This window comes from Scardinius erythrophthalmus (assembly GCF_964197995.2).
Source record: "Scardinius erythrophthalmus genome assembly, chromosome: 12".
Classification (NCBI taxonomy): domain Eukaryota; kingdom Metazoa; phylum Chordata; class Actinopteri; order Cypriniformes; family Leuciscidae; genus Scardinius; species Scardinius erythrophthalmus.
The window spans coordinates 29,778,478-29,805,804 of NC_138232.1; the positions used below are offsets into that span (position 1 = coordinate 29,778,478).

The 27,327-nt window shown below is 39.2% G+C and overlaps 1 protein-coding gene across 1 annotated transcript in view; it reads left to right on the forward strand.

Annotated features, from left to right (window-relative positions):
* The first annotated feature begins 3,231 nt into the window (after positions 1 to 3,231).
* mtmr14 (myotubularin related protein 14) overlaps positions 3,232 to 27,327 on the forward strand; it is a 33,323-nt gene continuing 9,227 nt past the window's right edge. Inside the window, exons 1-16 of the mRNA XM_081381372.1 lie at positions 3,232 to 3,337; positions 3,464 to 3,790; positions 6,102 to 6,250; positions 13,761 to 13,869; positions 15,081 to 15,156; positions 18,234 to 18,294; positions 18,528 to 18,647; positions 22,396 to 22,469; positions 22,597 to 22,667; positions 22,794 to 22,868; positions 23,316 to 23,382; positions 23,492 to 23,577; positions 23,767 to 23,843; positions 24,572 to 24,602; positions 24,843 to 24,913; positions 26,607 to 26,665. Coding sequence (XP_081237498.1) covers positions 3,323 to 3,337; positions 3,464 to 3,790; positions 6,102 to 6,250; positions 13,761 to 13,869; positions 15,081 to 15,156; positions 18,234 to 18,294; positions 18,528 to 18,647; positions 22,396 to 22,469; positions 22,597 to 22,667; positions 22,794 to 22,868; positions 23,316 to 23,382; positions 23,492 to 23,577; positions 23,767 to 23,843; positions 24,572 to 24,602; positions 24,843 to 24,913; positions 26,607 to 26,665 — 1,468 coding nt within the window. The 5' untranslated portion in view covers positions 3,232 to 3,322. The remainder of the gene's footprint in view (positions 3,338 to 3,463; positions 3,791 to 6,101; positions 6,251 to 13,760; positions 13,870 to 15,080; positions 15,157 to 18,233; positions 18,295 to 18,527; positions 18,648 to 22,395; positions 22,470 to 22,596; positions 22,668 to 22,793; positions 22,869 to 23,315; positions 23,383 to 23,491; positions 23,578 to 23,766; positions 23,844 to 24,571; positions 24,603 to 24,842; positions 24,914 to 26,606; positions 26,666 to 27,327) is intronic.

The following is a 27,327-nucleotide window of genomic DNA, read 5'->3' on the forward strand; positions in this document are numbered from 1 at the left end:
TTTGACAGCGAATAACTATACATCTGAGGCGTTTAAAGACTCCATTTGTCCATTATTTATTTCTAAAGAAACATGAAAATGTATAAAAGGCTCCATTACCTTGTATCTTACGTTATGGCCCCGTAGATGCAGTTTTTGTAAAAAATAGGCTAACAATTGCGTCATAACCACGCGACTCTGTCGCACAGTAGAGAAATTACCGTATGGACAGGAGGAGAAGCTTGCGTGCAATCGGGGGGATGTGGAGGCAAAATGACAAAATAATTAATCAAAATACTTAGCAAAAGTTTCTCCTGCTCCTAGCTCATGGACAGCTCCTACTCACGATCTCCATCTCTGCAAGTTTCGGAAGGGAATGATTCAGATTTCTCTTGGCACAGCTACTAGAAGACAGACGGGTTGCTCATGTCACATCTACGTCGTCAAGCTCAGTTTGAGTCTGCGCAGTACTAGCCTGACTACGTCAGACTTCGTACTTCAGCTCAATTTCATTTCACTTCTGTACTCAGTCTGAGACAGCATCATAGCTTTCCGTTTTCCTCCGGCCTGAAAACAGCCGGGCCAATCAACGAACAGAGGGCGGGCTGAGAGCCGTGACGTAGACGCTGATTGTACCGTGGATGCGTAGATTTACTTCACATAATCTGCAAAAGTCGTTCACAGCCATGTTCACTCCGGTATTTTGCTCAATGGTTTTTGTTTTCGCATCATACATGTGTTTACAGTGGAAGTTAGATGCGGCTGAGCATGCGCATAACACATGCCATAACCAAACGTTAAGTGATTGGCTTACGGGTAACCAATGATTTTAAACTTCAGACAAGCGACCCCCGCGAGAGAGAAAACACTTCTCTATTATGCCATTCCAGACACTAGTAGGCGTTTCTCTATGTCAAGGAAGGATCCTCGGAAGCCAGAAGGTGTTTCTCAATGTCAAGGATACTTCCTTGGCAGGACTGGTCCTTCCAAGTCACTTCCTTCAGAGGCTAGGCGAGGCTCCTCTTTAGCATTCGGAGAACACGTAAATGGAACAGGCTAGCAAGTGCACGTCAGTGCGTCATTACGTCAGTGAAAATGAAAAACAGAGCATTGCTATGGACGCAGTTCTGTTCACTCAGGCAATATAATCGTTTTTAAATCAATAAACTCCTTTTTAATCATATTGATTATTTGACTGTCAAGTGTGTTTAAACAGTGCGGGTCAATTTGACCCATAACATAATGGATGTAATTATTTTTTTAAACAAATGTTTGGTAACGTAAATATATTTACATTTGAAAGCATACTGACCCGGTAACGCTCCGACTCCGTTAACGTCCAACATTTAGAATTTTTTGAACAAGATAGCAAAGCTGTGCGCATTGTGGGTGATTTGAGAGCGCGAAGGCTACACATATGCATCCTTTCCTGTATATGGGATATTTTTCGAACGAAGGACTCAGTCCTTTGTGGAAATTCCGAGGATCCTCAACATTGAAACAGTCCTTCGACGGATGTCGATGACGTAGCATCCTCGAAATTCTGGCTTACGAGGATCCTTCCTTAACATTGAGAAATGCCTAGAATTTCGAGGATGCTACGTCATCGACATCCGTCGAAGGACTGTTCCAATGTCGAGGATAACGGGTCAATATGCTTTCAAATGTAAATATATTTACGTTACCAAACATTTGTTTAAAAAAATAATTACATCCATTATGTTATGGGTCAAATTGACCCGCACTGTTTAAACACACTTGACAGTCAAATAATCAATATGATTAAAAAGGAGTTTATTGATTTAAAAACGATTATATTGCCTGAGTGAACAGAACTGCGTCCATAGCAACGCTCTGTTTTTCATTTTCACTGACGTAATGACGAACTGACGTGCACTTGCTAGCCTGTTCCATTTACGTGTTCTCCGAATGCTAAAGAAGAGCCTCGCCTAGCCTCTGAAGGAAGTGACTTGGAAGGACCAGTCCTGCCAAGGAAGTATCCTTGACATTGAGAAACACCTTCTGTCTACGAAGCAAAGCGAAGTAGCAGAGTTTGGTATTACCAGGCTAGCGCAGTAGGCTCGACCATCAGGAAGTGAGAGCTTCTAATTGACTTCACCTTTCTCCGTTGAAACCTATTGGGTCGCTGTGTCGTTTATACACTGTCTATGCATTCAATGGAGAAAAATGAATAATCTGTTTGAAAGAAAAAGACAACTTTCAGTTTAGCATTTCCTTTAACATTTTTTTTTAATTTACCCCAACATTCATTTTATCAGTTTATTATTTATGTCCTCACACATTTATTTATTTATTTATGCAGGAATATGTGGATTTATGTATTTATTTGCACATTTATTTATATATTTATCTATGTAGAATTTTGTGGATATATATATATATATATATATATATATATATATATATTTGCATGTTTATTGTTTTTGCAGATTTCGTCCTCCATAACCGCGATCCATGATATATAATAATAATAATCTGTTTATTTTATATTTATATTAAGAAAAGTTAAATATTATGTTCTATAAAAGTTCAACATTATGTCATATGTCAAACACGTACTCAAACAAATTTTAAATATTTGCAATAAATACTGGAACAATGGCAATAATATAACAATTACGTTTCTTACAACAGTAGATGTAATTGATGCACAAATATATCATGATGCACAAAGATATCACAATAAATTCTCTGCTAGAATCGATATACCCTCCCTTAAAGGGGTGGTATAATGCCCTTTTCAAAAGATGTAAAATAAGTCTCTGATGTCCCCACAGTTATTTTTGTATAGCATGTTAAAATTGTCAATTTTTGAGGGTGAGCAAAAACCATAGACTGTAAAAAAAAAGGATCAAATAATTTATTCTAATAAGGTCAGAATAATCAATATGATTGAAAATAAATGAAATATTATTAAATATATAACTGTTTCTCACGAATCTAGATTGATTTACATCGATTATTGAATCTAATACTTATTTAAACATTTGGATAAAAACAAGAGCAAAACGATCTTGTCTAAAATGACCATAGATAGCTCAGCGACGCTTGACGTCACATTTCAGGAAGTATTGATCACATGATCACGTCAGTTTCCTGTTTACTACTGGCCCTGGTTAAAGTTCCTTGGCTATATCCAAAGACGGATAGATTTCAATGCAATATTACAAAACCGTTTTTTGTATGCTTTTAAAACATCCGAAAGTTTTGGCGTTGTAAACAACAATGAATGATTTGTCTCCATATCAAAATTAAGTTGAAGACATGTCGCGCGGATTTCCTGTGATTGTTTTAGTGACCGGTGTTGAGATTACTTTGTGCGATGCAGTGTTCTAATGTGAGCTCTAAAAATAAAAGACAAACCAAAGCGGGGGTTTCATTATAAACGGACAATACTTTTATTTTTGCCGATTGGAGAAATAATCGCGGTAAGAATTCTTAAAGTATTTCTCGTGTCTTATAGTACCGTTGGAAACGGGCTATTTTGATCACCAGTGCTGTGGAGGGGGATAATCTCGCCAGGACCCTGAACTCAGGACGCGTCCCCGGCTCCGGCTCCGGCCCCGGCGCCTTAAAGCGGGCAGTGAGGAAGAAGCTTGTCCTGAAGGGATGGCCTGGAGGATCTTCTCGGCCCCAGGGAGCTGCGCTATTTAAGGAAGGGCGGGTTCGAATCGAGCAGAAGGCGGGTGACGGCGCGTGCTCGATGATGGCTAGCAGGAGCGAGGAGATAACCGATCTGATCGATGAGTTCTCTAAGAGCCAGTTCAGAGCGAAGGAGGTCACCCCGTGGGTAAGACCGAACACGTCAAACATCAATCAGTTCTTTCCCATAATGCACAGCAGCTATTAAATGGGTCACTGACTTGATAAAGAAAAACACTTCCCACATTCTTATAAATGTAATCCATGTATTCATGTTGGTTTAATTTGATTTTAAAAAACTTTTATACACATTTCAAATGAAATATAAGCAACTTAATAAACAAATACATAAATAAATAAAATGAATGATTTAGAAAATGTCACAACATAAATTACACGTTATTACTAATAGTAATCATGTATAATAATCAGGACCGTAAATATTATCTAGGTTGGCAGCTCATGTGACTGTAAGGAACTTCCAAAGGGAAACTGGTTTCATGAGTCAGTTTTTTTTTTCCATAATCACCCTTAAAGCAGAGAAAAAAAAAAAACCTTATACATGTTTTTCTTCAAGTTCGTTTCTACATTTTTTGCAAATTTTTTTGGGGAGCAAAATTTGGATGTGATGAAGAGAGGATGCTGGTGTTCAGATGTGTCATTATAACCCACTAGTACCAAATATCTCACAGTAGTTAAAACTAATCCACAACCCTAAAGACTAAATTATGTTTCTCTGTTGCCTGACGTGCTCCTCTTCAAAAAAAATATTATATGTTGTCTACATGGACCACAACAACTTTAATTGGTCCACTTTGTACCCACAATTAAATATTCCATTGTAACATAGTCAGCTTGTCTTATTGAAAGTATTCTCATAGCATCAGCATTTCATAATTGACATCAGAGTTACCCTGTTTGACCCAGAACTGTTAAAGCATCACTTCAGTTTAAGTTTAGTTAATAGGTTCAGGCTACATACAGTTCAGAAGCCAAGCAATAAATTAACGGAACCTCGGCTCTCTGAAATGAATTTGCACTCACACGGACACTCATATGGCCCTACAGGCCAAAATCAGTGTGAACGCTTTACAATGGTGTAACATCCTTGCAAATGAGTGATGAGAAGAAGTCACAATTTAAGGAAATGCAAATATACAATACAAACACAAGTACAGTGAGGAAAATAAGTATTTGAACACCCTGCTACTTTGCAAGTTCTTCCACTTGGAAATCATGGAGGGGTCTGAAATTGTCATCGTAGGTGCATGTCCACTGTGAGAGACATAATCTTAAAAAAAAAAATCCAGAAATCACAATATATGATTTTTTTTCCAAGGTTACTGTTGGTAATACACTAAGACGTCATGGTTTGAAATCATGCATGGCACGGAAGGTTCCCCTGCTTAAACAAGCACGTCAAGGTCCGTCTTAAGTTTTCCAATGACCGTTTGGATGATCCAGAGGAGTCATGGGAGAAAGTCATGTGGTCAGATGAGACCAAAATAGAACTTTTTGGTCATAATTCCACTAAACGTGTTTGGAGGAAGAAGAATTATGAGTACCATCCAAGAACACCATCCCTACTGTGAAGCATGGGGGTGGTAGCATCATGCTTTGGGGGTGTTTTTCTGCACATGGGACAGGGCGACTGCACTATATTAAGGAGAGGATGACCGGGGCCAAGTATTGCGAGATTTTGGGGAACAACCTCCTTCCCTCAGTTAGAGCATTGAAGATGGGTCGAGGCTGGGTCTTCCAACATGACAATGACCCGAAGCACACAGCCAGGATAACCAAGGAGTGGCTCTGTAAGAAGCATATCAAGGTTCTGGCGTGGCCTAGCCAGTCTCCAGACCTAAACCCAATAGAGAATCTTTGGAGGGAGCTCAAACTCCATGTTTCTCAGCGACCGCCCAGAAACCTGACTGATCTAGAGAAGATCTATGTGGAGGAGTGGGCCAAAATCCCTCCTGCAGTGTGTGCAAACCTGGTGAAAAACTACAGGAAACGTTTGACCTCTGTAATTGCAAACAAAGGCTACTGTACCAAATATTAACATTGATTTTCTCAGGTGTTCAAATACTTATTTGCAGCTGTATCATACAAATAAATAGTTAAAAAATCATACATTGTGATTTCTGGATTTTTTTTTTTTTTTGATTATGTCTCTCACAGTGGACATGCACCTACGATGACAATTTCAGACCCCTCCATGATTTCTAAGTGGGAGAACTTGCAAAATAGCAGGGTGTTCAAATACTTATTTTCCTCACTGTATATAAGAGGACTCATGTTATTTACCAATTATTTTTTGCTGCTGACTTATGATTAAATTCCAGCATTCAAAAAAGTAAAATACTTTAGTTTTTATTTTCTTACTAAAATTAGAGTGTTTGAACTTGCTGCTTCTTATAAAAAGCCTTTAAAAGCTTAATGTATTTTATATGTATTTTCAGATAGAAAGAATAGAGAAGCGCTATCTGGAGCTGTTTGACCGGGACTACAAGTATAGCATCATCCACAACACCAATGGGGAGGTGTGTGGTCACTACCCACGGAAGATTGTGTTTCTGGAATATGAATCTTCAGACAATAATAAAGAGAGGTAATAACATCACCATCTCTGTTAGTCTACTGAAGACACACAGTAGACATAATAGTAATAGTAGTAATATTGGGGAAAAGTGAATTTCAGCAAGCAGCATTTTATATAGGGATGCACCGATACCGAAACCAGTATCGATATTGCTGCCCAATACTGCTCAATACTGCGCTCGTGTACTCGTACTCTAAAATGCTCTGATACCAACAACTGATACCATGCAGCGTGTGCATTACAGTGCTTGTGACAAAGAAACACCAATAACAGAGCAAACAGAGAGCAGAATAGATATATCAGAGAAGGATGTTATGAAGTATTGAACTAATAGAATGTAAAACAAATAGCAAATATTTATGCCTAAATAGATGCTGTGTGTGAGCTGATAAGCGAAACTAGGAGCATATTCACAAGTTTGTCAAGCACATCTCTTTTTCACAGACATCGCTGGAAAGTTTGTAGTTTGGTCTTATAGGCCTATGTCAATAGCAAATGTTAAACGAGGCACATTTTAGGCTACTAATGTTAACTGTAGCTCAAACAGTAGAGTGTTGGTGTTTGCAACGTCAAGGTCATGGGTTCGATACCCAGGGAAAGCAAGAACTGATAAGAATGTAAATGTGTACCTTGAAATACAATGCAAGTCGCTTTGGATAAAAGCATCTGCCAAATGCATAAATGTAACTCACGGGGGATTGCTGATCAATTACTCAGCACACATGCGTCATTTGGATTGACATAAAGGGACACTCACTCCAAATGAGTGGTTCCCTACATTATTACAGGACATTTACAGACAAGAAGTTTACTTTGAATACTGCATTGGATTCTTTCCTGCCGCCTTGTGCTTGAACTGATGAATTCACATAAAATTGTGTAAAAAAAGTGTATTTGCGAGTATCCTAGTAAACATAGTTGGTTATGTCTTTAAGTGAACATAAACGTTAACAGTATATTGGATCAGTATATAATTGACTTCAGGCCGTTGAATTATTAGAAAAATAATGCACACCCGAGGTGAACGGCCACTCCGCTTCGCGTCGTGACCGCATTACCACCTCGGGTGTGCATTATTTTTCTAATAATTCAACGGCCTGTCGTCAATTATTCCTTACATAAGTGATTTTTAGTGTATAATGAATGCAAAAGCATATGTGAGTAGACTTCATTAATAAGTAGAATGGCCAGCAGAGGGCAGTAGAAGACCACTTATTGGCTCACTTTCACTTTAAGCTTCATGATTTTCACCATTTTTCTGTACTAAAGCAAACCAGTTTTTCCATTTTAACTCCATAATGCATGTTTACACACACACACACACACACACACACACACACACACACACACACACACACACACACACACACACACAAAGACAATGCTATTGGGATATGTCATTATGAAAATATATTTCAATGGTCTATAAACATTTCACAAAGTCTTTGTAAGCTATTAATCAGATTATTCAGAATTTATTCAGAAACCTAAGACTACACACACACATTATTATGTTGTAGATACAGATACTTGAAATATATGATGTGATCAAACTGTCAATACTAATACTTTAACAGATGGATTTTGAGTAAATGTAATTGTAAATGTTAAAATAGGGATTTTATAAAGTCTAAATATAAATTATAGAACAATATGACAAAATGACTATTTTAAACAGCAGGGGGCAGTAAAATACCACTTATTGGCTTAATATGCCATTATATCCATATCCTCCGAGCAGGAGTAACTAATGGAATAAAATAGCTGACTGATTACATCAATGAGTCATGTTTTCATCTAAATGGTGTGTGTGCTGTGGTTTCACTATGCATGTCAAATATGAAATGAAAAATATGAAAATGTCAATTTTAATGGTTTGTTTTAGATACAATTCCTTAATATTTAATGTAATAATTTCAGTATGGTATTTCAATAGAAATGTAATTTATCATTGTTGACAGTTGTGTGAGGTCTTAAACATCGATCATAGACCTTATGCCTGGTTCAGACTACACGATTTTAGCCCGATTTTGGCACGATCCGTTTGACGTAGGGTGTCGTGGGGATTCGCAAACGACAACGGGCGTCGGGACGCAAGATTCGATCGTTTCATCTCGTATAGTGTGTCATAGTGGGCGACAACCTACGTCGCGTCTGCGATGCTTCACGACATCACGACAGAAAGACTAGCATGTTTAATTTTTTAACGGTCCTCTACGACGACGGCGCGCGAGTGAGTGAGAGTCTGTGTTCGCGAGTGAGTGAGTGAGTGAGTGAGTGAGTGAGTGAGTGTGTGACTGTGTGTGTGTGTGTGTGTGTGTGTGTGTGTGTGAGAGAGAGAGAGAGAGTGCGAGTGTGTGTGTGTGTGTGTGTGTGTGTGTGTGTGTGTGTGTGTGTGTGTGTGTGTGTGCGCGAGAGAGAGTGCGAGTGTGTGTGTGTGTGTGTGTGTGTGTGTGTGTGTGTGTGTGTGTGCGCGAGTGAGTGAGTGTATGTGCGAGTGAGTGAGCGTGTGAGACGGCTCGCGATGACTGGTCGGAAAGCAACGTGTAGTCTGACATGTTTCTTGTCCACGACATGACAAGATTTTTAGGAGTCAAAATCGTGTAATCTGACACAGTGACTATCGTAACAGACAAAAAAATCGTGTAATCTGAACCAGGCATTAGTCAGGGTAGTGTTATATTTACTTTTCGACAGGAATGAAAACATGGCTGTGAGGGATAGAAGTAGGTGTGTTCAATGGGTTGTACTGTTTTTAACAACAAACTGATCTTTCCAAAACGAAACATCTTTCCAAAAGACTTTTCAGTAGCCAAAAACTCTGTTTGAAAGTTGTGAGTTTTGAAAAATGTATAATCTATAAATGTATACAGCGCATACCATGGTAAAGACTAAAGGCCTGTTCACACCGGGACGAATTTCGCGTGCGATATTCGCCGACGTTTAACGCCTCGTGACTAAACAAAGGGCGCCAATGTGAGTGTGCACACCGACGCGAAAAACGCCACGCGTAAATGCGTCATTTTTTCAAAAACGCCTCGGGTTCGTTTTTTTGGTTTGACGCGCTGCGTCAAAAACTATCTGACCAATGAGATTGGCGCTTTTGCTCACGTGTCTGGAGCTTCTGAAGTTACAGTAAAACACAACTTGGGGGCGCTCAAACACAAAACGGTCTTGCCGAGCACACATACGTAACGGCGAAGAAGATATATGCCGAGTAGCGTCTAAACACTGCCGGGAAGAAACAAGACGAGGAAGATGCAAGGCAAGATGATTGTAGAGCTGCTGGTCTCGTTGGTGTCGGAACATAAAGAACTATGACAAACGCGACAGCGACTACAAAAATCTTGATCAAAGAGAACTGTTATGGAGTGGTATTAAGCGCCATCTAATGTCAGGGAATGAATTTGCATGTTCACTCGGCTCATCGTCAGCGAAAATCGCTTGGGTGTGAACACAAAAAACGCGTTGAAAAACGCTGGCGAATAACGCGCGCCAATATTCGTCCCGGTGTGTACGGGCCTTAAGTCTTTCTCTCACTGCCTTGTTTTCATCCACATGAAATTCAATGTGGCGTCTACCCTGACTAAAGGCCTGTTCACACCGGGACGAATTTCGCGCGCGATATTCGCCGACATTTAACGCCTCGTAACTAAACAAAGGGCGCCAATGTGAGTGTGCATACCGACGCGAAAAACGGCACGCGTAAAAGCGTCATTTTTTAAAAAACTCCTCGGGTTCGTTTTTTTGGTTTGACGCGCTGCGTCAAAAACTATCCGACCAATGAGATTGGCGCTTTTGCTCACGTGTCTGGAGCTTCTGAAGTTACAGTAAAACACAACTTGGGGGCGCTCAAACACAAAACGATCTTGCCGAGCACACATACGTAACGGCGAAGAAGATATATGCCAAGTAGCATCTAAACACTGCCGGGAAGAAATTAGACGAGGAAGATGCAAGGCAAGATGAATGTAGAGCTGCTGGTCTCGTTGGTGTCGGAACATAAAGAACTATGACAAACGCGACAGCGACTACAAAAATCTTGATAAAAGAGAACTGTTATGGAGTGGTATTACTGATGAATTCACATAAAATTGTGTAAAAAAAGTGTATTTGCGAGTATCCTAGTAAACATAGTTGGTTATGTCTTTAAGTGAACATAAACGTTAACAGTATATTGGATCAGTATATAATTGACTTCAGGCCGTTGAATTATTAGAAAAATAATGCACACACCTTACATTCATCAGTAATAGATACAATTCCTTAATATTTAATGTAATAATTTCAGTATGGTATTTCAATAGAAATGTAATTTATCATTGTTGACAGTTGTGTGAGGTCTTAAACATCGATCATAGACCTTATGCCTGGTTCAGACTACACGATTTTAGCCCGATTTTGGCACGATCCGTTTGACGTAGGGTGTCGTGGGGATTCGCAAACGACAACGGGCGTCGGGACGCAAGATTCGATCGTTTCATCTCGTATAGTGTGTCATAGTGGGCGACAACCTACGTCGCGTCTGCGATGCTTCACGACATCACGACAGAAAGACTAGCATGTTTAATTTTTTAACGGTCCTCTACGACGACGGCGCGCGAGTGAGTGAGAGTCTGTGTTCGCGAGTGAGTGAGTGAGTGAGTGAGTGAGTGTGTGACTGTGTGTGTGTGTGTGTGTGTGTGTGTGTGTGTGTGTGTGAGAGAGAGAGAGAGAGTGCGAGTGTGTGTGTGTGTGTGTGTGTGTGTGTGTGTGTGTGTGTGTGTGTGCGCGAGAGAGAGTGCGAGTGTGTGTGTGTGTGTGTGTGTGTGTGTGTGTGTGTGTGCGCGAGTGAGTGAGTGTATGTGCGAGTGAGTGAGCGTGTGAGACGGCTCGCGATGACTGGTCGGAAAGCAACGTGTAGTCTGACATGTTTCTTGTCCACGACATGACAAGATTTTTAGGAGTCAAAATCGTGTAATCTGACACAGTGACTATCGTAACAGACAAAAAAATCGTGTAATCTGAACCAGGCATTAGTCAGGGTAGTGTTATATTTACTTTTCGACAGGAATGAAAACATGGCTGTGAGGGATAGAAGTAGGTGTGTTCAATGGGTTGTACTGTTTTTAACAACAAACTGATCTTTCCAAAACGAAACATCTTTCCAAAAGACTTTTCAGTAGCCAAAAACTCTGTTTGAAAGTTGTGAGTTTTGAAAAATGTATAATCTATAAATGTATACAGCGCATACCATGGTAAAGACTAAAGGCCTGTTCACACCGGGACGAATTTCGCGTGCGATATTCGCCGACGTTTAACGCCTCGTGACTAAACAAAGGGCGCCAATGTGAGTGTGCACACCGACGCGAAAAACGCCACGCGTAAAAGCGTCATTTTTTCAAAAACGCCTCGGGTTCGTTTTTTTGGTTTGACGCGCTGCGTCAAAAACTATCTGACCAATGAGATTGGCGCTTTTGCTCACGTGTCTGGAGCTTCTGAAGTTACAGTAAAACACAACTTGGGGGCGCTCAAACACAAAACGGTCTTGCCGAGCACACATACGTAACGGCGAAGAAGATATATGCCGAGTAGCGTCTAAACACTGCCGGGAAGAAACAAGACGAGGAAGATGCAAGGCAAGATGATTGTAGAGCTGCTGGTCTCGTTGGTGTCGGAACATAAAGAACTATGACAAACGCGACAGCGACTACAAAAATCTTGATCAAAGAGAACTGTTATGGAGTGGTATTAAGCGCCATCTAATGTCAGGGAATGAATTTGCATGTTCACTCGGCTCATCGTCAGCGAAAATCGCTTGGGTGTGAACACAAAAAACGCGTTGAAAAACGCTGGCGAATAACGCGCGCCAATATTCGTCCCGGTGTGTACGGGCCTTAAGTCTTTCTCTCACTGCCTTGTTTTCATCCACATGAAATTCAATGTGGCGTCTACCCTGACTAAAGGCCTGTTCACACCGGGACGAATTTCGCGCGCGATATTCGCCGACATTTAACGCCTCGTAACTAAACAAAGGGCGCCAATGTGAGTGTGCATACCGACGCGAAAAACGGCACGCGTAAAAGCGTCATTTTTTAAAAAACTCCTCGGGTTCGTTTTTTTGGTTTGACGCGCTGCGTCAAAAACTATCCGACCAATGAGATTGGCGCTTTTGCTCACGTGTCTGGAGCTTCTGAAGTTACAGTAAAACACAACTTGGGGGCGCTCAAACACAAAACGATCTTGCCGAGCACACATACGTAACGGCGAAGAAGATATATGCCAAGTAGCATCTAAACACTGCCGGGAAGAAATTAGACGAGGAAGATGCAAGGCAAGATGATTGTAGAGCTGCTGGTCTCGTTGGTGTCGGAACATAAAGAACTATGACAAACGCGACAGCGACTACAAAAATCTTGATAAAAGAGAACTGTTATGGAGTGGTATTAAGCGCCATCTAATGTCAGGGAATGAATTTGCATGTTCACTCGGCTCATCGTCAGCGAAAATCGCTTGGGTGTGAACACAAAAAACGCGTTGAAAAACGCTGGCGAATAACGCGCGCCGATATTCGTCCCGGTGTGTACGGGCCTTAAGTTCTATAACCAGAAAACTGACATGCACAGTTTGTCAACACTACTTCTAATGCTTGTTTTTGTATCAATGCCATATTATGTGACAACACATTACTTTTCTTACAACGAAGTAGCTAATTTCTGCTTTAACAAATGGTTAAGAATTTCAGAAATTAAAATTCATTGTTTATTTTTTTTATGCTGTAATTTAATTTTTAATGTAAATCACACTTTTGTGTTTATAGATGATAGATATATCTAAATCTTTTTTTGTTTTGATTATTAGCTTTTTGCCCTTTTACTTAAAAGGACAGTGGGGACCTGACTGGGACTTGTTAAGGATCACATCACATTACAGAATAGATGATAAATGCATCAAAACAAATAAAACAATTAATAGTAGACAGTGCAAAACCCTACGTGGAGTGTAAAATAATCGTTTCCTTACGAAAGTATTTTTAAGACATTTTAACTATTTTTAATTACGCTGCAGGTTTTCATCATTGCAGGGAAGTAGAGTATATTAAATATGTTTTCGTTTTGGATTTAATTATTATTTGTTACTTTTTAAATTAATGTTTTTAAAGAAGGCAACACAGAGGATGATGTAATGCCTTATCTGTCGCAGTGTCCGAAGAAATCTTCACCGAACCTTAAGACAAAGAGATACTATCTTCACAATCTGATTGGTCGGCTTTTATGACGTATTGCCTGTTTGAGACGAAACTTACCGAACATCCAAAACAATGCTAATTTAGATCTAAATTAGGTTAGCACTGAACCAGAATCTTGCATCTGGCATAATGTTTAAATGTTGAAATTGAATTTTTATTCTCATGACTACTTCTGTTAATTGGTCAAGTGGGCAAAGTTCTTGGTTGATCGAATGGTAGAATATCAGCCAATATTTTGGTCTGTCACCAGTGTATTGTAATTTTTTCTTCTTTTTCTTCATTTTTGTTTAGCTTTGAGAGTACAGTGCAGATCAGTAAATTGCAGGATTTGGTCAACCGTAGTAAGATGGCTCGTTGTAGAGGGAGATTTGTCTGTCCTGTCATCCTCTACAATGGAAAGGTAACTATCTTGCCACTCCAATCAAATCGGCAAATTTTCACTGAAAAGTTTGCCTCATAGTATTTTTTTGACCACCAGATGCTTTCTGTTGCTGCTTCATGTTTAATGTTCATGCTATCCTTTATTTAAAGGGATAGTTCACTTTGAAATAAAATTTTGTTATGTTTTAGCTTACCTGAAGGGCATCCAAGATGTAGGTGTCTTTTTTTCCGCAGTAGTTTCAATTTTGATATTTTTAGGTCAAACCGTTCTTGTCTGTCAGTCATATAATGCAGGTATATGGATACTGTCTCAAAGAGCATGCACAGAGTCGAAATTAAAACAATTCCCCATCGTCCAAATTAAACAATTCCCCATCGTAGGTACACATTGATGGCCTAAGACACGAAACGAGCGGTTTGTGTGAGAAAACGAACAGTATTTATATCGTTTTTACCTCTTATAACACAGCCGCGTCCAAATGATCTGAGGGCGCAGGCGGGTATAGATATATACACTAGATGTCGCCTTCGCTACTGCAGTTCATTGGAACGAAACCGCAGCCAAGCGACATCTAGTGTATATATCTATACCCGCCTGCGCCCTCAGATCATTTGGACGCGGCTGTGTTATAAGAGGTAAAAACGATATAAATACTGTTCGTTTTCTCACACAAACCGCTCGTTTCGTGTCTTAGGCCATCAATGTGTACCTACGATGGGGAATTGTTTAATTTGGACGATGGGGAATTGTTTTAATTTCGACTCTGTGCATGCTCTTAGAGACAGTATCCATATACCTGCATTATATGACTGTCAGACAAGAACGGTTTGACCTAAAAATATCAAAATTGAAACTACTACGGAAAAAAAGACACCTACATCTTGGATGCCCTTCAGGTAAGCTAAAACATACCAAAATTTAATTTCAAAGTGAACTATCCCTTTAATGTTATCCTTGTAGGACATGCCCCTTTTAGACATTTGAATATATTGATAGTAGACAAATCATAGTGTCAATAACAGATTTAATTTTTTATTGTAAAATCTGGCTGTCGGGATCTTTAGTACTGAAGTGTTGAGTTCTGGACTATCAGCCTTTGACTTTAAAGGTTGGTATAATTTACTGGGAGCTAACAACAAACTTCAAACCTCCTTTAGCTTTACCAGAGTCCTGTGTTTCTTTTTTTGTTGTGGCAACCTTAAACTCCTATTTTTTCTCCTCTGTTGTAGCATGTGTGTCGATCCTCCACACTAGCAGGTTGGGGCGAACTTTATGGACGCACTGGATACAACTACATTTTTTCAGGTACACACTCTATTAGTTAAGACAGCTCTGTGTTTGTTCCTCTTTCCAAAACAAGCTGTACCAGCATCAGCTGCAAGATGGAAAAATAGTGCAAGTCAAGCCACCTTTATTTATATAGCACTTTAGACGATACAGATTTAGGGCCCTATCTTACACCCGGCGCAATGCAGCGGCAAGCGCGATGCAAGTGTTTTTTGCTAGTTTCAGTCCGACGCAGTTATCATTTTCACATCCTGCGCCACATTGTTTAAATAGCAAATGCATTTGTGCCCATTTGTGCACCCATGGGCGTGTTGGTCTGAAAACGAGGTGTGTTCAGGCGCTTTGTTGGTGCGTTGCTATTTTGAGGCAACAGAAATAGACTGTGCCATTGACCAACTGAAACTTGGTCTAAAGTGAATGGTGCAATATCATTTTTTTGTTATTAAAAGAGCGCGTTAGTAATGTGCGCCTATAGGCGTTTTGGTCGTGTCTAGGTGCAGGTCCATCTGATCTGGATATGGACCGGATCCGACTGACTACGGTAACCTCGGGATAAGGATGAGACATACAGACTAATATTAGTGATCGAACTTGACACGCAACGTAATGACGAACGTGGTTGCCCAGTCCTGTTTGTTTGAACCGCGATCAATTGGCGTCAATTTCCGTCACAACGTTGTGCGTCAAGTTGAAGGGTTACTCTTTTGGCGTAAATCGATGCGTACGGCCATCAGCTGGATTTTTTTATATAACTCCGATTGTATTAGTTTGAAAGAAGAATGTCATATACACCTAAGATGACTTGAGGGTGAGTAAATCATGGGCTTATTTTCATTTTTTGGTGAACTTTCTCTTTAATCTTCTTTAAGTGCAAAGGAGCAACTGTGTCTAAAGTGCTATAAAAGAGAGAGTCAATAGCTATCTGGTTTGCCAAGGAGAGGAAACCGATCAGGAAGACTATTTATAAAGCAATCTTTAGTGGTAGAAGTGATTGTTATACCATATTTGTAACATGGAGTTTGTTTTGCAACCTTGGTTAAATGGAGTATACAGATCTTGATCTGAGATGTCATCGCTGACAGTGCAGACAGAATGTGTCCTGTGTGAGTGACTCCTTGCAGACAGTGTTAATTTTGACAGCACATTTTGATTTAGTTTTAGTCAACGTCTTGCCATTTAGATTTATGCTAGTCATATTTTAGTCATCTGAATTGTTTTATTTTTAGTCTAGCAAAATATCATAGGATATCATACAACTAATTTTTAACAGTCATTAAGTAAGAAACAAAAATAAGAAGAAATAAATACAATAGAACAAAGATAAAAAATGAAATAAACATTGCTTTAAAGAGATAGTTCACCCAAAAATGAAAATTGTCATCATATATTCACCCTCATGTTTTTCCAAACCTGTTTGAGTTTCTTTCCTCTGTTGAACACAAAAGAAGATATTTTAAAAGAATGTTGAGGTAACCAGACAGTTGACAGAAGCCATTGACTTCCATAGTATTTTTTTCGTCAGGTAGGTTTAACAGTAGTATTCAGGTAAGAAAAACTACCTACAGAAATTGAATAATGTAATTAAATGTAAAATAACAGTTAATAGTCTCCCTTGTATAAACCCTTATTAAAGATACTAAAGTTAGTCAAGAGCAGTGAGTGATTTTTCTCTTTATCTTTTGTTGTTTGAATTCATATTAAGGACTCAGACAGAAGCAGGTTTAGGCTACTGTCACTTTAAGAACTAATGCATGGATAATCCAAATACAATTTTCTTCCAACACATTATGAAAAGTGAGTAGTGAACACACACACTGCAAAGTGAAAACCGTGGACACACACACAACACAGTGGGTAGTGATTGGGCACCCGGGGAGCAATTGAAGTTTGGTAGCTTGCTCAGTCGTGGGTATTGAGGGTGAAAGAAAGTGCTGTTCATTCTTCCCCGTCAGCATTTTTTTCCTGCTGGTATTTAGAATCGAACCTGCAACCTTTAGAATCCAGTCTGACTCTCTAATCATTAGGCCACGACTGCCCGCCATTAAAGGGGTGGTATAATGACCTTTTCACAAAATGTAAAATAAATCTCTGATGTCCTGAGTCTCTGAATCTGAGTGCTAAGTTTCTGAATCTCTGAAAATCTCTGATATTACTACTCGGGAGTTTCTAGTAACAGCGTTCAGCCAAAGCCACTTGAAGGCAAAGCATGCAACCTTAGAATAAAAAGCATAATGCCTGCTAACGCTGCGGTACACATGTAAGAGACCAGGGGCTGTTTTTTAAAGGGGTGGTATAATGCCCTTTTCACAAGATGTAAAATAAGTCTTCGATGTCCCCAGAGTGTGTATGTGAAGTTGTAGCTCAAAATACCCCACAGATATTTTTATATAGCATGTTAAAGTTGTCACTTTTTGAGGGTGAGCAAAAACACACCGTTTAGTGTCTGTTCCTTTAAATGCAAATGAGCTGCTGCTCCCAGCACAGAGGGCGGAGCTTCAACAGCTTGTGTCCTGAAAATTTCAAAAATCTTTAGCCTTTTATGTTCAAACCGGATTCAGATAATGATGGAGACGAGACTCAAGAAGAAGTGACAACATGTAGAAGCAACAGGACGTTTCTGAATGGTTAGTTGGTGAATTTATGGTGCTTATGTGTAGTTATCTTCTAGTCATTGATTAGCATATTCTGTCATGATAATCTATAAATCACGATCCCGGGAAGGCTTTATGTAAATTTTAGGGTTAGTGATGTCACTAACCCGGGAGGAATGTCATGTAGTCCTTACCAGCTGTTTGTTGTAGTCCTTAAAAAGCAATTTCTTTAAAAGAAAATATCTCCCTTTGCTTTGAACTTTGAGCGTTGTAACTTTGCAGATGTTGTTTATGCTCAAACAGCAACATTACACACTAACTAAAGTTAGTGAAATATATTCAACCACCCCTTTAATACATTTAAGAGATTATTGAAACATTTCAATCATGGTCTGAACTGCTCAAGCTACAGTTATTGACTGAGCTTAAGCTGTAGGGCAGTACAGATGTTGCTGTGAAAATTACTTGTTGGATTGCATTAGGTTTAGTCTCAAACTATTTCAGGTGGTTCAGATGACACCTTGGGTGATGCTGAAGAGGTTCTGGAGGATGACTGTGCAGTTCGGTAAGATAAGCTGGCAAGGAACACAATCTTACAAGGAGCCAAATGTTCGAATTATTAATTGATTTTGTGAGAATAATCTTTCTTTCTTTCTTTCTTTCTTTCTTTCTTTCTTTCTTTCTTTCTTTCTTTCTTTCTTTCTTTCTTTCTTTCTTTCTTTCTTTCTTTCTTTCTTTCTTTCTTTCTTTCTTTCTTTCTTTCTTTCTTTCTTTCTTTCTTTCTTTCTCACTCTACAGGAATGATTCACAGTTGTTTGATAAGGTTAGGGGCTCTGACATTAAGCTGTTGAAGTATTTGTCTATACACTACATTTGTGACCTCATGGTGGAGAAGAAGAAGGTCAAGTTTGGCCTCAAGTGAGTGAACTTCCTGTTAAATTCATGCTTTTGTTAAAAATTACATAATGTGCCATTCTCCGAATGACGTGTGCCATAAATTATGTAGGCCTTTCACACCCAAAATATCAGGGTCCAAAATTAACTTTTTGCCTACCAGCCAATGTGTCAAAACAATTACCATTGAAATCTTTATTTTTATTCTATATTGTTCTAAATTTATTCAGAAATATTTTTTTATATGCTCTATATTGTGTGCCAAAAAGATTAAACATAAATGTTAAAATATAAACTTCACACTTCACATGTTCCACAGCAGGACAATCACTAAATTATAGATAACAAAAAAACAAAAGCACAGTCACAGTTTTCAAAGGGCAAGAGGAAGAATAATCTACAGAAACGCACACATTTACACCTCTGAACGTAGTAACACGTTACTGTCATTTATGCTACATTCACGCCATGTTGTAATTACCGTAAATGCAAGATAACAGCACGTGACATTATGGATTCCAGTGGCAACACTATCAACTTTGCCATTTTTCAAATGGGTTCCCTTTCGAGAGCAGTAACTTCTACATTGCGTCAGCTGACGCTGCGGGAACTCCTCCCTTCTCCACTTTAGTTGAAATCGTATAGGCTAACGCCAGCTTGGAACAGCTGTCCAATTGTCACGAAATATGCAAATACTGACAGGCTCGCGGGCAGTATAAAATGCATGAGCGTGACAATAGCGTCAGAATCTCTTTCTTCATGCTGACCGTCGCCGTGCATCTGTGCCCGTCCTTTCATCTGGCTGAAAAAAGAAAGGCTCCAATCACTCCCTCCAGCCTCTTTGGTGACGCCGTGTAGTCAGTTACTGAGCGTTTCTCTGAGGCGCAGAAGCGCGAAGGCTATGAGTCACGAATGTTGCCCCTTCGCTCGTTCCAGCCCTCATCGAGGTCTCTCTCTTCGTCGGCACCTCGTCTCACCTAAGATTGGCTGAGCAGTCCGGAGAAGCCTGCGCCCGCTACGGCTCGGCTACCAAGCCTTCGTCCTACGGACCATCCAAATGGAGGGGAGAGTTTGTTAGAGACCCTGCCCCCAAGCGCCGTGTTCTTCATCATGTCCCCTCTGCTCCTGCAGGCGACATTTGCAATGTTTGTGTGAATGCTGTGTCTGTTTGTGTGAGTTCCAAAATAAGAGCACACATCCCTTCACACAAAAAGCCTTTTCCTCCTCATACACTCAACACTGTGTCACTCGTGCCTTTCAAGCCCTTGGTTTTGATTGCTGTTAAGAAACGGCTCTGCTCTCCCTAAAAAACGGCTCTGCTCCTTGCCTTTGCTTCAGCTAAGTGCATTGGGCACTAGGGCTGTCACTTTTGAGAAAAATCTAATTCGAATGGATATCGAATATCAAGAAATGTATTCTAATATATTCAAATATCTACGAGTAAAATGTAAAATGAAGTTAACGAACAACCTCGATCCATCAGGAAACGCCACATGGTCGCTGAATTTCACTGTGCTTCATGAAGAGTTTTTCTTTTGCGTGAAAAAGCCGTTCGCCGGAGATGTGTTAAAAGATAGCGGAGTGCATTCATGATTAGGCTACCGGTATAATAATCCTCCTGGCGCCGGGTCTGAGTGAGTAATGTACTCTCTTACCTTTGTTATTTGATTAACATTAATGACACTTTAAGACCAGCCGCTGCGGACAGAGACGCGATCTGACACGCGTCGCATTTTCTCACAAATCTCTACGTTCATTTAAGACTTTATTTAAATCATTTAAGACTGCTCTTATGAGGACACTCGACAAAACAGACATTTGGCATAATTTGTGTGTTATGGTTTGTTCAAGCCCGAAAGAGAACTCGATACTGACACGCGTCTTTTCTGTGGGTCGTGTGTGTGTGTAATAGGCAGGAATTACAGCGCAGACTCATTTGTCTTGTCGTTATCTTCCATTTTCAAAACAAGCTGGCTATTGGCTATTATTCGCTTGATTTGGTCATGGGCCTACGCTACAATACGTTTAGAGCGGCCGCTACTGGATGAGATGGCAAACAATAAAATAAAAAGCAAACGGTCTAATCATAGACTGTAAAAAATGCGCAAAACATGGCACTTTAAAAACCGGATAGTTTATTTATAGTTCGGTTTCGGATATTTCACGTCATGTTCGAATGCATATTCGAATATCGAATAAAAAGTGACAGCCCTATTGGGCACTAACACACGTTCTCATGGACTGTGATATTATCTGTTTCGGACCCGTCGACTGCAGTGTTACTCTCCGGCCGAGACGGGGCCATGTGCCTAAGTCTCTCTCTAACGTTACACCCCTCAAAGCACAGGATGTTCCTCTGCCTGCTTATCTACTGACCTGTCATCCTCGCATGAGCGCTGTTTGCCCTGTCAGGATGTATGTGAATCGCGCGACAGCCTTCCTTCAGTCGGGCCAGCTTTGGTTGCTGTATTAAGGGAAAGACGTGAACTGTATCAAAACAGAGACTTTCTCACTGGATTGTGGACGCTGTCGTGCTGGCTTACGCGTGCCAGGGGAAGGATTGTCCCCGTAACATATGAGCTCATTCGACGAGGGCTGTTGCCTTTTCGTGGGCCTGGTCTAGAGGTATGTCTATCCAGGATTTATGTTTTGCTGCTGGCTGGTCTTCTCAGAACACCTTAGCCAGATTTTACAAGCTGGATGTACCGTCTGTGGCGTCTCAAGTGCTTTCGGTGAGATAAGTTCCTTACTCATGTATTGTGGACTGTCCTAGTTGTACGCAGTGGTTTACCGCTATGCTGTTGACTCTGTGTATATGGCTACTAGTGCTTAATACAGTTGTTACCGCTACCGCCTTGACACTGTGTTTTACTTTCATGCTTGAGTGCTTATTGTGTTGTGTCTGCCCTGGATCAGTGCAGCCTTTGCTTTCATTTCATTGTTTGTATATGCAAATTTTGATAGGGTTAGAGCTGATGTCTCATTGGTCTAGTTCCACCTTTCAGATGCGAGCACTCCTAGCGGCACGGCTATTAGCTGACTGTTTCTTTTCCGTGGCTCTTGTAGCTTGGCTCCGTTTTCTCAGGGCTTATCTTCATTACTCTCACGCGGGATTTAATACAGTTCCCGCAGCGTCAGCTGGCACAATGTAGAAGTTAACGCTCTCGAAAGGGAACGTCTCCGGTTACTATCGTAACCTCGGTTCCCTGAGAGGCGGTACACGACATTGCGTTAGCCACCGTGTTCACTGTTCGATCAGTTGTGTAAGCGTTCAGTCGCGATTCTGACGCAATTGTCGCGCCCATGCATTTTATACTGCCCGCGAGCCTGTCAGTATTTGCATACTTGGCGACAATTGGCCAGCTGTTCCAAGCTGGCGTTAGCCTATAAGATTTCAACAAAAGTGGAGAAGGGAGGAGTTCCCGTAGCGTCAGCTGACGCAATGTCTTGTTCCTGCCTCTCAGTGAACCAAGGTTACGATAGTATTTCATACTTCATACTTCTGTAAAGTTTTCTGTACCACCACAGCACACATAATAAAATCCAAATTATCTGCAATGAACTTATTACCTGTCTGACTGGCATGTGACACTGCGAAATTCAGCATTTTCCTGGCCAAATGGAAAATTTACCCACTTTTGGCACTCTGCAGGAGTTAATTTTGGACCCTGGCCACTGTTCATTGACAATGACATGACAATGTTTTATGTTTGTGTTGTTGTGTTGTCTTTCTCAGTGATCTCTTACTCTTTACAATTTTGTTTGTCTTCAGTGTGACTTCCTCAGAAAAGGTGGACAAGGCCCAACGCTATGCTGACTTCACCCTACTCTCTGTGCCTTATCCAGGTGTAGATCTTGCTTGAGTTAATGCTCATTTTGATTTAATTTTTATTCTATTCTACTTATTAAATGGCAGTAATCAGTCCATTGTACTGTAGTTTTAATAGTAGTAATTTCATGTGCTTGTTTTCAGGATGTGAATTCTTCAGGGAATATAAAGACAGAGATTACACAGCAGAAGGACTTGTCTTCAACTGGAATCAGGTCCATACCAAGTACAAACACAAAGTCAATTTCATATGTCTGCATAATTGGCTAGATTGTTGTTTGGACAGAGTAAATAAAGTTGATTTTACACTGACCATTATTTTTGTGTGTTTGTGTGTGTAGGACTATGTGGATGCTCCTTTGACAATCCCTGATTGCTTTACAAGAAACCTCAACATGAATTGGAGTGAATACCAGGTTCTCAGAGCTACTCTTCAACTTTATTGACTGTCTTTTAGATTGAAAAACAGGAATTGTTTGGGTTTAAGGAAACGGCACAAGCTGTATGTAAACTCTGCTGGAAGGTTTCACATTCAAAATACAAACTACACTGCCCGCAATAATACTTTTTGGATAATTTGAGAGTGAATTTGAGAGTTTTTGTCAAAAATAGTTTAGTAATTGGTGCCAAGGCACAGTGCTTACTGATACATATTAAAATGTAGTCCTAGAGGGAGAGGATTGTATTGACTGGTAGCTTTTAGGTGTCTCCACAAAATTAAATGAAAATTTTGAAAAATGTAATTGTTATCATAAACAGTGTAGCTTAATGGTTAATACTCTAACAGAGGTTTATAAAGAATGCAGGATGGTGATCCACAGATTTATGTTCTTAAATTGAATTATGGCCTTCGTGTTTTTCAGTCATGGGACCTGGTGCAGCAGACTCAGAACTACCTGAAATTGCTTCTACACATCATCAACTCTGATGGTAAACTATTATATTTACACACGTCCTCATCAAACTGTACAACAGGTTTTACTCGTATGTATAGTTTTAGATAACTGTTTGGTGTGTTGTGGCCTGTTGTGTGTTGTAGATGAGAACGGTTTACTGGTGCACTGTATATCAGGCTGGGACAGGACACCCCTCTTTGTGTCCCTGCTTAGACTCTCTTTGTGGGCAGTGAGTATCCATTCTTCTGTCTCTCATTACATCTGACCTCATTTTACTCAACTTTATTCACCCCACAGTGCTAACTACCCTCATTTCTTCCCCCATTCCTATCCTTACAATTCTTTGTGTTGTGGCTAATGTTTAGCAATTATTAAGTTTAAAGAGTTCAGTGTTTGAATTAATTTTGCATTTTCATAGGATGGTGCCATTCATGCCAGTCTGGAGCCGTCTGAGATCCTTTACCTGACTATCGCATATGACTGGTTTCTTTTTGGGTTAGTCTCATTCCTGTTTGACTTACACATCTGTGTTTTAGAATGTACCAGTATTAAACGACTGGCATAAGCTGATAATTCTTTTCACTTTAATTTCTCTAAAACATAAAATAAATCACACAAAGGTAACATTTAATGGTACTAAAGTACCAAACTCATTGAATGCATGATCACGCCAACCCTAATATTACTAAATGCACACAACTGATCTGTTATATATATCAGTTCTGATATACCGAGAGAGAAGTTCTTTAACATTTTCATTCATCTCTTGGCACTTGTTTGACTGACACATGCAGCCCAGGAAGTATGTGACCTGCAGTCTGCCATGTGACTGTAAATTATGTGATAACTATTTAGCAGCTTTATGACGTTAATTTGTTAGAAACCCAGAAAGCTACACGGCACCAAGTGTTCCCTTTGATTCATTTCGAATGTTACTATTTTTTTTATTTAGTTTGTTTTAGATAAAAAAGGCAGTTTTCAATTTGCAAGCAATAATTACAAAACACGAAAGCATCTTCAAGTAATGGTAACCACATATATATCTGATTTTTTATATTTTGTTGAACAACATGAATATAATTTTTATATATAATATAATAATGTCTGAAAGGTGAATAAAAAGAAAATATGTCTGCAGGAAGTGATGTTTGATCTAACATAATTAAATATGCAATGAAATATAAGGATATTCTCACTGATTTTGTTTGTGTCCTTTTCACTAGTCACATTGACCGGCTCTCTAAGGGAGAGGAGGTGAGACTTCACCTATTTTAAACCTACACCATGAAATTGTCTGTTACTTTTGAATGGAATAGAGTCTATGTGATTTATATGGTAATTATGGTTTGGTGTGCACCGTCCAGTCATTGTTCATGTGTGAGAATTGTATAGATGATTATTTGTGTGTTTATTGCACATATAAGTCAAGAGTGTTGTGTTTTATCATTTTATTTTGTCTGAAAACAATTTAAGTTTTGATATTCTCTCTCCTAGATTTTCTTTTTCTGCTTCAATTTTCTGAAGCATATTGTTTGTGAGACATTTTCAGTCAAAAAGAAACAAAGGTAAGCTATCTGACTTATGATTTTAAATATAAGAATAATATTTGTGTGTCTCATGAGTATATTTAGAATATAGCAATTTGATAGTCTTTGAATCTAAATAGAAACAATAAGCTTTTTTTTATGTAAGCTTTTAACCTTTTTTTATTTTAAACATGCAAAAATTGTGAGCTTAAGAAAATGTTGAAATTACTGGTAGGTGACCTTTTGGTGCAACCACATGTGGTTGATTACAAGGGTGTGATTTTTAAAGTTGCATAATAACCAGTAATTTCAGTACAGGTTGGTTCTCACCTTGATTTTGAAAAAAAAAAAAGCACAATGTGAGTAGATGTTTTGGCTTAGAGCCACCTACAGGTTAAGAAATTTAACTTTTTTTTTTCTTAGAACTTGACTTTTTATTTTGTCTGTAGTGGCATCACTATATAACAAAATTCTGGCCCTTGAGATCCACTTTCCTGCAGAGTTTGGCTCCAAACCTTATCAAACTCATCTGCCTAGCTTTTTAGTAATCCTGAAGATTTTTATTCACTTGTTCAAGTGTGTTAGATTAGTTTGAGCTAAGCTCTGCTGGAAAGTGGATCTCAAGGCCCAGAGTTGCCCACCCCAACGTACAGTAGCTATTAAACAAGCTTAATTGGAAACAAAATCCAGATGACTTATTTAACTCTTGGGGGTCTGTGGAAAATTTGTAGGAATTATTTGCAAATATTTAAGATGGCATAAAGTATGTTTGCAAACTGTAAGGTTTTTTGCATGATCTCAACATAAACAGTGCACTCCATAGATCAATAACTGGAAATATTTCAATTTGGCAAAAAAGCATTTTGGCCTATATTTCTCAAGTGTTTATCATAGACTCAGGAGTATTGCTATCATTGGAATTACGGTCTCTTGTCTCCAATTGTATTACCTCAACAAAAAATAACAAAAAAATCAAAACCTTTTTCTTTAGGCCCTCACTCTGAACAACTTTGCCTTTACATTAGTGTTTCTTGAGTTAATATTTTTTTATTATTATTTGCGAAACCTAATTTTACAAACTAATCCTTGGATTTTTGCTTAAATAAAAAAAAAAAACTGTGCAGGAAGATTCTTTGGAGTACATAGGTCCGTAATTATCAAATACATGTTGAACTTTGAATTCGGCATATCTACAGGACAATCAGTAATTATAGGCATTGCATGATATCACAAATTATGTATAACACCTGAACAAGATACAGTTTTTACAAAATTCCATATGTGTGAGATTTGCACCAGCCTGATAACGAAAAAGGCTTTTTCTTCCTCTAAATGTGTCTGTACCTCCAAATCAAATGGCCATATGGATTTCTATTTCTTTAATAACTTTAGATTAGATATTTTTTTTAAATAAAAATCAAGCTCCTCCCAGATTGTTTGTCTAATTAGTGTGAATAGTGAAATGTTTAATGTATTATTCCCACACAGCAAAATAGATTCAATTGTTTAGCAAATACATTCCAATTGTATTGCACTCAAAATTTTGTCAAATTCCACTAATAAGGCAGGCTGTAAGTTCAATATATTTATAGGTTCTGTGATTGTTTCATAAATTAAAGTTTGAAATACCAAATTGATGAAAAACATTTCTGTTCTGCATTGCATCTTGTGACTGTCTTATTGTACTTTCTGCCATTTTTTTTCTTTTTCTCTTTTCTATAACTCTTAACAGAAGAAAAAATTCTCAGTTCAAAGATGCTGACTTCACAGTTGATGACCTCTGCCAGTTAAGTAAGTCCTGTTTTCCTAATTTACTGCTGTTTCAGAATAGCTTTTAATTAAGTGTGCTTGCTGAAAGCAGCACACTTATTGTTCTTCTTAAGTTTTATTATTCTTATTAAGTGTGCTTGCTGAAAGCAGCACACTTATTGTTCTTCTTAAGTTTTCTTATTCTTATTAAGTGTGCTTGCTGAAAGCAGCACACTTATTGTTCTTCTTAAGTTTTCTTATTCTTATTAAGTGTGCTTGCTGAAAGCAGCACACTTATTGTTCTTCTCAAGTTTTCTTCTTCTTCCTCTTATTATTATTCCCGGGACATAAATTTTGGCCAGCTCCTGCGCCTAGGCCCTTTGAGACAGAGACACCGTTCCAACTTTAAAACGTCCGGTCAGTACCGGTGTAAGTTGCTTGCGAAGATGACATCACAAGTCCATGTCGTTCGTCCGTCATATTGGATTGAACAGAAAGCGAAACTAAATTTTCACAGGTCACAAATTTGGTCCGAACTTCACGAAACTGGACGTACATGATCCTTGGACCAAGCCTCACAAAAATTACTAGAAGGATTTTTGATTTTCGGAAGTGTTTGCCCGTCACAGCCAAACGAAATCGGCGCCGTAGTCGCCAAAACAGGAAGTAGTTCATATTTCAGGAATGCTGTCACGTATCGAAAC